The sequence below is a fragment of the Podarcis cretensis genome (genome assembly GCF_951804945.1).
Source record: "Podarcis cretensis genome assembly, chromosome: 4".
NCBI classification, from domain to species: Eukaryota; Metazoa; Chordata; class Lepidosauria; order Squamata; family Lacertidae; genus Podarcis; species Podarcis cretensis.
In genome coordinates, this window is record NC_137173.1 from 55,129,080 (window position 1) to 55,142,637 (window position 13,558).

At 38.6% G+C, this 13,558-nt stretch overlaps 1 protein-coding gene across 1 annotated transcript in view; it reads right to left on the minus strand.

Moving 5' to 3' along the window:
- The window catches only part of HLCS (holocarboxylase synthetase), an 84,979-nt gene that overhangs the window by 51,392 nt on the left and 20,029 nt on the right, over positions 1-13,558 (minus strand). Inside the window, exon 6 of the mRNA XM_079974885.1 lies at positions 6,348-6,619. Coding sequence (XP_079831011.1) covers positions 6,348-6,619 — 272 coding nt within the window. The remainder of the gene's footprint in view (positions 1-6,347; positions 6,620-13,558) is intronic.

The window sequence follows — 13,558 nt, forward strand, 5'->3', positions numbered from 1 at the left end:
ATTGCTACCTGCTTATGAAACTCTCTTCAGTTTCCAAAGCAGTTTGCCAGGCAGCAGAGGGGGTTGTTTCAAAATATACAAACCTGCAAACCCCTTAGGTTCACAGAACCAGTTTCAAGATTCTTTGGAGTCTCACTGTAGTCTAAAAGTATGCGATTTGCTAAGTGTCCTGCTTACACAATGTCCTCTTCCTTGAACGCCTGAAGAAGCACCTCCCAAGGATCAGGGATCACTGGAGACTATTGCGTGGACAAGCAGAGTCCCCAGATCCCGCGCGGTCCCCCCCGTCATGTGGAATAACGACTCGTGCTATGAGAAGCTCTGGAGCCAAGTGAGGATTCCCAGGTAAGATCCTCCCTCTATTGTGTGGGCAGGTAATCCCTCCCCTACCTGGCCTGATCTCCTTGGCAACACTTCCCCCAGGTGGGATTGGACAACTGACTGAAGTAGGCGGAGACCTCCAGGTATCCCACCTGAGGGAAGGCAAAGCCAAGCCTATGCTGTTGGAGCCGCTCCAGATCTAGGGGCTGCACGCGTCCACGCAAAGGGCGCCCCCCGTTTTAGGCGGGGAGCGGTCATTGCCTAAATAAGGCAGAGGCAACTTGCAAGAGTAGATACCAACTCACACAAAGTACTTCTGCTGAATTTTGGGCAGTTTCTCTTTCCCACTGAAGTCTGTGCTGTCATAAAGATTTCCCATCTTCTTGAAAAGCCTTGCAGGGAGGGAGAGGGGTGAGAGATGCTTGCATTGCATGAGGCTATGCAAACAAATATTTTGGAATATGCTCCCAGGCAGCATAAAGGCTCTGTTTAGCTGCAAACAAGTATGTTTTAATTCTAGCACACTTGTTTTAGAAATCTATGAAATCACAAAAAGGAATATTTGATTTATATCACTGACTGAAATTTTGCTTCTTTCTTCTTGATTTTAATAATGATTTTAATTAACTTGACTGAAACCAGTTGCCTGACACTTGATGTATTTCTCAAGCAACTCTTGAATTATTCCTAACCTACATGAAATTTGTAAGTTTCCAGGGACATCCTTAATAATGAACAAAGATATGCACGTTACAGAAGGACTACAGCATTAACCTGTCCTAGTAACTGGTAATGCTTCTGACTGACATGCTATAAAATGATAAATTTAACTTTAATTTCCACAGCCACCATGACAATGACAATTTTGAACAAATCATTCCAGAATGATAGCCCCAATAGATTTAAACATTTCTGATGTCAGAGTAATATAAGTATTACAGATCATTCCAAATTATTTAATATTTAAACAAATCTTTATTTTACAATTTGAGTAATACCCCTTAATTTAAAGATACTAATAGAGGTGTTCACACATTGCTTGTTAGTTGTACATGCAAATATATGCCAACAATAATACAGCTTGTATAATAATATGTGATACATCAATACAGGCCATCTGGAGAGCTAATGAATAATCAAGGGACTCAAAATTAAACTACAGAATTTTTCTTAGAATCTTTAGGACAACACTGTCAAGTTCAATCTATTCATTTAGGCTCCAGAATCAATTTTTCAAACTTTATGACAGGTCTAATAGTTCCCACCTGTTTCTCTTGCTTGACTTTTGACTGGCAAGTTACCAGCTAGGGTGGAAATGTAGACAAAGACCCCTATTAGACTCCGGCTGTTTCTCTACTGTGAGGTCACTCAGCCATTAAATTAGTTCCAGCCCACTTTCTTCTCTGTCTTAATTTTTTTTTTTGGGGGGGGGGGATATGTAGATTTGAGGGACTGGGATAGATTTAGTATCCAGCTTCAGAAAGGTTTGGAAGCCTATTAAATATAAACTTTATATGCCCATTATCTGAATATGAGATGTCATTTGCAATCTCAAGATCTCACAATTTCATTTATTAAATCACATTACATTTTTATATTAAAAAGCCTTCAAAACTCAAAAAAATTCCATAAACAGGAAAAGCCTAAAATTACATTAATACATTTCTGTGAAATCAAAGCTTATTCAAGATAATTTATTTGCATTTTATTAACCTGGTAAATAACCCTAGTACCATGTATAAACATGTCTGAAAAGAATAAAATAAATGGCCTAAGCACCATAGCATCAGCTCTTAATTTTATGCATGTTCTAATGTAGCTCTAGGCCAAAAATCCAAAATGTATATAACTAGTTCTACACAAAGGTGTCATTGTGCTCGCATCTCTCAAAGGCTTTGTTCACATGAAAGACTATACCATGGCTTAGCTTTACAGCAAGAAACTAGTGAGTCATGGACCAATGCCATCTTCTCCCTCCTGCACAGCTGCAAGATGAGACTCTAACTTTCATTTTAAGCTAACTGCAGCTTCTTGTGATGTCCCAACATGGACAAACTGTGTTTAGCCTTAACTATAGTTAGTGGAATCAAGTCAATTTCAAACCATAGTTTATGAAACTGGGTTGTTTTCATTAACCATAGTTTAGGTTTGGGACATGACCTAAACCAGGATTATTAAAAATGGAAGCAGAAGTTTATTGTTTCCTCCTCACAGTCATAGCTTAACAGTAGACACAATCTGGGCCAAAGAATATCCCACACCCTGCTTTTGAGAGAATGTTTGAATGCAATTTGAATGCAATTCAATGTTTCAATTTCAATTTCGCCTTATGGAGCGAAAAATACGGTAGAAATAAAGTGCTGTTGATGTTAAAAACACTTAGCTGACAGAGAAGATAAGAGAGAGCCAGAAGAAAGCCGTTAGGCAGGAGAGAACTGAAGGGAACTGTGCCTGGCTCTCAGAGTTCTTTGCTCTCCTGCCTCCGTCATGTAGTGGAGTATGGGAAACTAGCAAACCAAAGATGGCAGGGACTAACCACCCCAGTTTAGTTTCCCTAGCCCTTCTCTTTTCTCATGCCACTTAGTCCTGGCACCTGAAAAGTGCACTCTATCTATAGCAAGGGAGCAATATAGGTTTCCTTGTACAAGCTCCAGGGACACTATTACTTCCATGTGTGGGGCTTGGTCATGGGAAGTAGCGTACCTGTCAGGGGTTATGACTGAACAATGGAAGAGAAAGAGCACAAAAGCAAGGAATACAGCAGAACCAGCAATAATTTGTCTCTTGCTCTGCTAACTTTCTGTCTTCTGCACACAGAGAATACTGAGTATAAATTTATTATACACATGTATTGTTTCATTGGGAAACTTAGAGCATTTATACTGCCCCCCCCCCATGATCCCAAACCAAGATAGAGTGGCTGTAAAGTGACGTACTTAGCTTTAACAATGTAACAGCATAATGTTCTATAGACTATAGTCTAGACCAGTGTTTCCCAACCTTGGGCCTCCAGCTGTTTTTGAACTACAACTCCCATCATCCCTGACTAGCAAGACCAGTGGTAAGGGATGATGGGAATTGTAGTCCAAAAACAGCTGGAGGCCCAAGGTTGGGAAACACTGGTTTAGACTGTCAAAGAAAAAAATGGGAAGTTAGTTCTGCTACATGATACCCTTAGCTACAGTGACAAAAAAAAAGCGCAATAAAGTGAATATTAACTTTACACAGACTCATTTGAACAGATTATAAACTGACACGTACTCTTTTATAGAAAAAGTTATTTTAGATATTTTTGGAGTTACTTTAAATCTACATTAATACCAATCTGCAAGATTTAATAAGACACAAGGCACTCCACAAAATCACAGGTTTTCTATACCTACATCACCACCCTCTCTACCTTTCCACCCACTATCCAGCAAGGAGGAGACATTACTGAAAGTTAAAGAACACATTCCAGCTAGGCTAAATCACTTGAGGAGGGAGCAGAGCTGGGTCAGTGAGGAATGGGTATTTGGTAGAGTCATGAAGGCTGGATAAAAAAGCCTGGAGGACTGTATTTTGCCCCTGGACATGAAGTTCCCCAACCCTGCCACAGGGCATTTTTCTGTCTCCTAATCGCAGCCCCACTCATAGATGTCAGGACACAGGGGCCTCAGCTGAGTAAGAGAGCTTATGTTATAAATCCAGGACAAATTCCCTTATTAAAGAGGAAAGCAGCCTCCAGTGAAACAAGCCTGAATCAGTGATCAGGAATGCAACATGGTTGGATAGCCTGGCCCTTGCATGGGTCAACTAGTCTTTCTAGTCTGTCTTATCCCCTCTCCTGACAAACAATGTGACCATTCCTCCCTATGCTGCATCCCAGGAATTAATGCCCCTCCCACTCTTATTATCCCTCCCCTACACACCCTGAAAGAAACACAAATCCACTTGTGCACTCAGAGACGCCTGCCCCCTCACACTCAAGTCAATGACATGGATTCATTCTTTATTTATTTTTTTGCATCTGGTCCGGGGCAAAGGTTGAACCACCAACAGGAATTGGATGTAGACTGAAGTAGTATAGGATACAACACAAGTGTGCTTCTCCCCTGTGCCACCCGTGACCCAATCTCACTTCAGTCATTCTGCCAGCATTTCTTTGTTGCTGAAATGACTCTGCGGGGAATCATTCCATATCTGGCTTTCTTATGAGCTGAATATTTTAAAATCTTTAACTACTCAGTCCACACTGACTTTAGTGAAAAGCCCACTGTGGAATCATATTAGTGTATGTAGTTTCTAAGAAAAAGAATCAGAAAAAGAAAAAGAATGTTCACGTAATTGAGGCTGCTATCCTATGCTTAAAAGACACAGACTGAAAGGCATTAAGATTTGGCAGATGCACTGTTCTGCTGATGGAAAGCCAGATATGGATACGTCTATAGGATATGTCTATTTAAGACATGTAACCATTATATTTACTGCAGAGTAACTTCACCTTAAGGGACGTGGGTGGCGCTGTGGGTTAAACCACAGAGCCTAGGACTTGCCGATCAGAAGGTCGGCGGTTCAAATCCCCGTGACAGGGTAAGCTCCCATTGCTTGGTCCCTGCTCCTGCCAACCTAGCAGTTCAAAAGCACGTCAAAAGTGCAAGTAGATAAACAGGTACCGCTCCGGCGGGAAGGTAAACGGCGTTTCTGTGCGCTACTCTGGTTCGCCAGAAGCGGCTTAGTCATGCTGGCCACATGACCCGGAAGCTGTACGCCGGCTCCCTCAGCCAATAAAGCAAGATGAGCGCTGCAACCCCAGAATCGGTCACGACTGGACCTAATGGTCAGGGGTCCCTTTACCTTTAACTTCACCTTTCCATTAAATTAAAAGACAGTTTTTTCATCTAGCTACAGAATAGCACAAAATATAATGAAGATTTCAACATTTGCCTTGAAATATTCTAAAATTATACAATTTATGGGAAATTTCATGCATATAGACAGTTTGCTCAGTACAGTTTAATTAACCTGTAATTAAAATATTAGCACATTAAGGTATAACTATTACGGCATAAGCTCTTGAAATTAGTTGCTGATGTTAAAAACCTGAAACAGTTACGTTCATAAATTAAAGAACTACAGCTATCAATGAGATACTCTTTGCTCATTAGTTTTTCCAAAACCACAACTGCAGTGATGCTGGTGGTGTGATTCAAAATTCTAAAATAACAATTTTAAAATAACAAAGATTTATACAGACCAAAATTGCCAACAAGAAACGTTCAGCATGTTAGCCTGCTTGCTAAAAAAGAATGTTTTGTTTCACAAGCTCAGTTTCAGAACAGTCACAATGGAAAAATGTGGAGCTGCTTACCTTGGAAACTGTGCAACATATATTTGCTGTTGCAATCTTATAACTCCACTTGTTCAAGTTCAAATTAGAAATTCATTCAATTCCTGCTAGAAAAAGGCTTATTCTGTGCTCGGAACTTGTTTCTGCACAAGAAACTCAATCTCCTCCAAACACTAGAAGGAGATTCTAGGTCCATGCAATCATCAGTGGAAGGGCGGTACACATAAAAAAGTTTTTTGTAAGTTAGGAGACAGCTTAACTCTAACAGAGTATCCTAAAGACAAAAGGAGTGACCTTCTCATCCCTATCACCATTCCAACCCCACATGGTCAAAAGACAACTGCCACCCTGCAACATGAAAAGCTGCATACTTCATTGGAACACCCCTGAGCTGCTGTGTCATGAATTAAAGCTTGTGCTGTTACATCTATAAGACTGAGGATCTAATGCTCCCAATACAGGAAAACTGTACTATAGACTCTGTAGTAAAGCATATATATTGATTAATGAATGACAGTTTATATGTTTAACATTTGTCTAACCTCTTTCAGCAAATTGGTCAAATGTTAAGGGTCTCTGTATTCCTATGCCAGAATTATTTTCAGTAAATTGGAAATATGGGAAGTCCAACAGAACATTTTTGTTTTTGCCAACTAATATATAGAAAAAAAGTTATCACCATCACAGCTAATCTTACCCATCAAGAAGATTCATGGTGGTTGATGTAACTTCAGCAAACAGAACCACTTTCCCAAGCTTCTTTGTATGTAGATTTTGCCTGTATCTCTCAAAACTGAAATGTTCGGATGAGAAAGCTTCCATCTCAGTAACTACCGGCATGAGCGAGGGTGTTACTTCTGTTCCTTTGATGCAAGATGATACAAACTTGAGGGACACCATGCTGGATCTGATTAATCCTTCTGCATTCACATTTCTTTCAAGCCACCCCAAAAATAAACTATGGACATCCTGATGGGCATAAAACAAAATTAGACAAAAATCAGCTAGGAATCATTTATTTGAAGATAAGGTTTTCTAACAACAGTTTTCCCAACACATGCTATGCTATAAGCTCATTGAGTTTTAAAGTCAGTTTGAAACAGTTTGTGCCCCATTATTTGATGCACCATTGTATTACTTATTTACTTGAAAATTTATCACCTGCTTGTTCATAAAAAGGTTTTTACCTGAGCCAAAAGGATGTTGATGATGGTCTGAATGCATCTACCAGTATCTAGTGATGTTTTACTGATGTTTTATAGCTAGTCATAGATTGATTTCATTGTATTTTATATGGTGTAATCTGGAATGTTATAATCTCTTCTCTTTTTGATGGACAATAGTCAAACCACCTTCTGAGGGAGCATTTTTGCTGCTGAAATGTTGGTTCTGACTTGTTAATTCTCTTTTACGACTTTTATTGCAATACATTCCCCCCGCCCCCCGATTTTATCAAATCCTTTATGCTTTCACATTTTTTATGTCACTTGGAGACATATGTGTCAAGCAATTAATCAATTGAAAAAATGATGAATACAATTTTATGCCAAAATTCACTTTACTTCATCAAAAAGAAATATTTTTTTGTTTCAAACTAGTTTTTTTTAGCCAAATATATCCCTTATTATTCTTAATCTTAATCTATTTTAAAATATTAACACGTAATTCTTTTTTAAGTTGTTGAAGGAAAGAGCATTATCTAAAGAATGTGAAGTAGTTGTTCAAGCCCATTCTTCCTTCTTCTCTGTTTATCCATAAGATCCATGAGATTTTGTTTAGCGTCAAAAAGGGGCTTCTTTTAAAATATACTGGCATATAAAAATGTATGAAACAAGGGAAGACCATTGCCAGTAGTAATCCATATCCAGTTTTATTAAGCATTATCTCAGAAATATAATATTGTTTTTAGGGATATTGATAAGACATAAATATTAATAAAAATGAAACAAACCTATATGTGTGTCTGTAAACTGCTTTTTCAAAGCTATGAACGAAAAGAAAATCCCTACACCTAAGTGCTTTGATTCCAGAACTCAGAACTTAACACTATTTACAAGCTATAGACCAAGGTGTGCACTGTTTTGTGGCAGCCTCTAGTGGCCACTTAAATGAAAGGTGTTGGTACTAATGTTCAAATATCTGACCTTATATTCCCTTGAGACCTTGTCAGAAATACCACATAAAGAGCACAATTGTGAGACCGAGGTTCCTGGTAATGATTACAGAAGCCAGCATCAAATTATGAGAAAGAACACAAAACATATATCAGTAGCCATGTGTGTTAAAATTAAACCATGCTTAATTAGCTAAGAATGCATGCATTTGCTTGGACTGTGTTTTACATAGACACCTGCTGGCATTTGAATGTGCCATCACAGCAAATCTCTATATTTGCAGCCCTGTATCGGGAAGTTTTTACCTTTGGATGTTTTATTATGTTTCAATATATGCTGTAAGTTGCCTAGAGTGGCTGGGGAAACCCAGCCACATGGGCAGGGTATAAATAATAAAATTATCATCATCATTAGGAAGGTGGCACTCTTCAAACACTTTAAAGTTTTGCTATTAAAAATACACAAGCATTTATATCAATAACAACCTACCCTAAAACTGGTAGAATCAATGACAGCTCAATTTAAGTAAGTTATTAAGCTCCTACCAAAAGAACAAATTTTAGTTTATAATCTTAAGTGTTATACAATAATTTTATGTTCACAAATTTAAACCATATTTCCCCTTTTTAAACATGTATATGTATGGGCAACCTCCCCATTTACACGTGCTCAATATGTGTGTGACCGTGCACATGTGCAGCGTGTCGAACCCGAAGTGACCAAAAAAGTCACAAAAAGGGGTTGGGCAGGAGCGGAATGGGGTGTTTGCAGGCTTTTCCCAATGGTGTTTCAAATATATGTGATTTCACTGGCGCGTGTAGTGCTTTGGAATGTAAACCCCCTATAAATAGAGGGTTGCCTGTATTACATCTGAAGCAAGCCATGGGCACTCACTTTGCACCATTAAGCCTACTGTTAGTAACATGGACAATTGTATGCAATACCCCACTTGTTATACCGAAGGATGATGTGATGTAATAGCTCCCACTTTTTGCATATTACCAGATGGCTAGATAGCTCTTTCAGAGCCAACTTCAATATTCCTTTTTGACATGACAGGAGGTGCTATTTCATCTCGGTGGTTGCATATGTAAATATTTCTTGTCAATTGTATACCAACAATACCGTAAGCATTCAACAATGCAAGGGAAAAGGTATCTGTTTCGTTAACATAGTAAACATTAGCTGACATCACATGGCATTTATCACATGAAATGGAAAGGTAAAAATTATCTCATTCTTGTGTCACCAAAGAAAACATGAACAAACTGAAATCTGCTTCCCCTGCTTCCCTGCCATGGAGCAAACCATAGTTACATAAACTTACATAAACTCACTTCAATGAACTTTGAGGCTTTTTGGTTTCTAGGAATAAAGTCCAATATATATTTTAAAACAAAATACAAATGCTATTTCAGCTGTTCCTTTATAGGAGGCGTAGATTTTAAGTCTCATGCATGAGCGTCAACTTCAATGTTTCAATTTGTGGAAGTTTCATGATCATTTTGGCAGTGAACCTAAAGAATTACTAAACCTAAAGAATTAAGATCTAGGACAAAAATAATGTAACTCTTGCACACATGCAACTGGAACCTTGTAGGGGGAAAAGCCATTGTGAAACAATCTGGAGTAAAGGAATGGAAAGTTAGGAAAGCATTAAGTACTCACCCACCCTGTAACTCTTAATCAAGTGCCAAATCTGGCCATGTTAAAACTACAGAAAGCTCTCCAAAGTATGGAAGCTATTCAGATTCTGACATGTTTGTAATGTACACATCAAAAACAGCTTTAAAAAAAAGAAACAAATTATAAGGAAGTACATATTACAAAATTTAGGAAAAGGTCATGTAGAGGATGGGTATATGAAATCAATTAATTTTTTTACACAGTACATAATAGCTGACATCTAGTATAGATAAAAGATCATTGAAATAGTAACTTGTAAGTTTACAAGAACACTGTCAAAAATCTATAAAGCTTAATATACATATAGCTTGAACTTAAATTCTATAAGACCATATATTTATTAAAATTTGCTGCCAACTGAAACTTATACAGAGAGTAGCAGCAGTGTATTGAAGACTATGAATAACCTGTTTCTAACATGACTGAATTTATAGATATCACACCTTCATATAGCTAAAATGTTATTTTTCTAGCTTATTTTCACTTGTAAAAAGTTTGGTTCAAGAATCACCCTTATTTGAAATTTAGAAAAGGGTAAAAATTTATCAATAATGTCTTTGATTTTTTTTTTAAAGTACTACACTCTGGGTCTTAATTGAACACCATGAAGAAAGCGAACTGGTGCACATACTTTACTTGCTATATTACCCCAGACATATAAAAGTGAAACTGTCAAATGTCCTTTGGAGATCTTCCATGTCATTATACCAACACAAACAAACTACAATCTAAAACAGTAGCAATAGGAGCCTTGTGTGATCCAAAATAAAGGAAATGGTAACACCAGCACCAACACAGTCAATACTTGAAAATGGTCTGCTGATAAAAAGAAGTGACATCTGCTATGATCCCAGGAACCACACAAAAATTAATTTCAAAAAGTTGTTTGAATTCCTATACTAGGATGACACCTCCCCCCCCCCCCGCTAAGTAGTGCAACTCTGAAAGTGGGAGGGTTGCCTCTCACTTACACTATTTTGTTTTAGCACATAATGATAAGAAATAGTAATTTAAAGTTTGCAGAAATACAAGTTTAACATCATATACAAAGCTGATAAAGATATTTTATTTTTTTCTCAGATGAAGACAGCAAATGTGGGGGCCTAATCTGGGTAACATTTCATAAAATTATGTTTTAAATAAAGTTGGCAGACATGCTTGCATTAATGCAAATAGGGACGAACCTCAGTACTTGTTCATTTGGAAATTCAGATTGTGCAGATAATACAGCTACAGTGCAATAAATTTAACTTTTAAGAATTTGCCAGACAGAACCTATCAAACTGTGACTATGACATATAGCAAACTCTTCACAATCAATGCGCTTTTGGCCTCACAATGCCCTGTTTAAAATGACTGTTGTAGGCTGTCACAAATTAATGCAGAACAGAAGTGAGCATAAGGGCCAACTGAACACCCTTCTAAGAATATAAAAAGAGCTATGCTGAATTAGTCCAAAACTCATTTCATCCAGCATTCTATTCTCACAATTACCAATCCGATGCCTGTTGGAAACCCATAAGCAGGACATGAGCACAAAACCAATCACTCCAATGTGCTCCCCAGCAACTGGTGTTCACAGGCATTAGACAGTACCCATTCATCATGTTGAGTACCATTGATAGTTTTAGATGGCCCTTTAAAGCCATCTAAGCTGGTAACCATCACTATTAGTATCATTAATTTATTAACTGCCGTCTAAACAATCATCTCAAAGTGATGTACAATAAAAACAGGAGAAACAGTAAAAAACACAAAAGCACACACATTTAAAAGAACACTAAAAATATTACAATGAAACTAACACAATAACTAGGAATGTCAGAGGAATCCACTGAAAATGCACCATAAAATAGATTTCCTTTCACCTACTCACTTGAGCCCCATCACAACAGACTCCTACTATGAAAGCTTTCCACCTTAATTCTCTACAAATGCTTTAATATGCAAAAACAGATATGCAAATTGAATAGTCATTCAAATTGCTTTGCAATATATGTTATTTAGATATTCATTTGTGTATATTTGCTGTTGTCCAACAGGTGCCTCACAGTTTGTGTGAGTATCTGGACGCGGTTGAAGGATGGACGGCGGCTAACAGATTGAGGTTGAATCCTGACAAGACAGAAGTACTGTTTTGGGGGGACAGGAGGTGGGCAGGTGTGGGGGAATCCATGGTCCTGAATGAGGTAACTGTGCCTCTGAAGGACCAGGTGCGCAGCCTGGGAGTCATTTTGGACTCGCAGCTGTCCATGGAGGCACAGGTCAAATCTGTGTCCAGGGCAGCTGTTTACCAGCTCCATCTGGTACGCAGGCTGAGACCCTACCTGCCTGCGGACTGCCTCGCCAGAGTGGTGCATGCTCTAGTTATCTTCCGCTTGGACTACTGCAATGCGCTCTATGTGGGGCTACCTTTGAAGGTGACCCGGAAACTACAACTAATCCAGAATACGGCAGCTAGACTGGTGACTAGGAGCGGCTGCCAAGACCACATAACACTGGACTTGAAAGACCTACATTGGCTCCCAGTAGGTTTCCGAGCACAATTCAAAGTGTTAGTGCTGACCTTTAAAGCCCTAAACGGCCTCAGTGCAGTATATCTGAAGGAGCGTCGCCACCCCCATCATTCTACCCTGACACAGAGGTCCAGCACCGAGGGCCTTCTGGCAGTTCCCTCACTGCGAGAAGCCATGTTACACGGAACCAGGCAAAGGGCCTTCTCGGTGGTGGCACCCGCCCTGTGGAACGCCCTCCCACCAGATGTCAAAGAGAACAACAACTACCAGACTTTTAGAAGACATCTGAAGGCAGCCCTGTTTAGGGAAGCTTTTAATGTTTGATGCATTACTGTATTTTAATATTTTGTTGGAAGCTGCCCAGAGTGGGTGGGGTATAAATAATAAATTATTATTATTATTATTATTATTATTATTATTATTATTATTATTAGTTGACTTTGTATACGTTGCTGCTTGTTGCTGGGAAACAGCCTATATGCACTAAGGCTGCAATCCTGGCCATGACCACTCAGAAATAATTCCCAGGTAAGTGGAGTTAAGACTGCAGTCTTAATCCATGTTCTCCTGTGGATTTTAAAATGCAACAGAGTACATTTTTCCAAGGGTGGCCAACTTTTTTGGATTGTGAGCAAGTTTTGAAAGATTGCTGAGAGTGTCAGTCACAAAATGGCTGCTATAGAGAGGCATGGCAATACACAAAATTAGACAGACAACCATAACCCCACCAACAACCATATGCTTATCATGAGAAGTCAGCTACGGTTTGCTACTCCTGAATATGGTGTGCTCTTTGGCGCACTCTCTTTCTCTCTCTCTCTCTCTCACACACACACACACACACACACACAAACCCAAAAGGTGCTGTTGCCATTTAATAACAACACACAGCATCCTGCATTACCAGGAAAAACATACAAGGTATTCACTCACATTTCATATAAATCTCTTAGATGGTACCTGCACATTACCCCCCATAACTTGGGCTAGAGACTTGATTTTTAAAATTAAAGCTCATAGTCTGGGTCTGCTTGATTGGTGCACCGCTGGAAGCCTTCACGGGCATCATGGTACCTGTGGACATTGGGCTGTTGACCCCTGCATTATTCATTATTATTCTTTTCACATGGAAAGAAGTGATCTCTTTTATTAGCTGTATACTTTATCTGTGCCCTCAGTTAAAGTCCAAACTTCTTTGTCAATGTGGGAAGAACCATCTGGATTTGGCCGCTCATTTTTTACCATCCACCCTCTTAATCATTATTTTCAAATCTTAAAATATTTTTGCCCTACTCCCAGTCAAATCTCATCTGAAAAAAATCATTATTCTTCTTCACATAGCAGGAATACATTGGCACACACAAAAAATTACTATAAACAATTTAAAACATAAATTAGCTTCAACACTATTTTAGCACATGCAAATGCATGACCATTTACTGTATTACATACACAGTTAAGAAATAAATGTTCTAATAAAAAACACTTCTATGTTGTTAAGTGAGTGACATGAGCTTCAATCCTCTCAAGCTTACTGAGATAGGCTGCAAACATAATCTCACTTACCTAGGAGTAAGGCCCATTAAATTTAA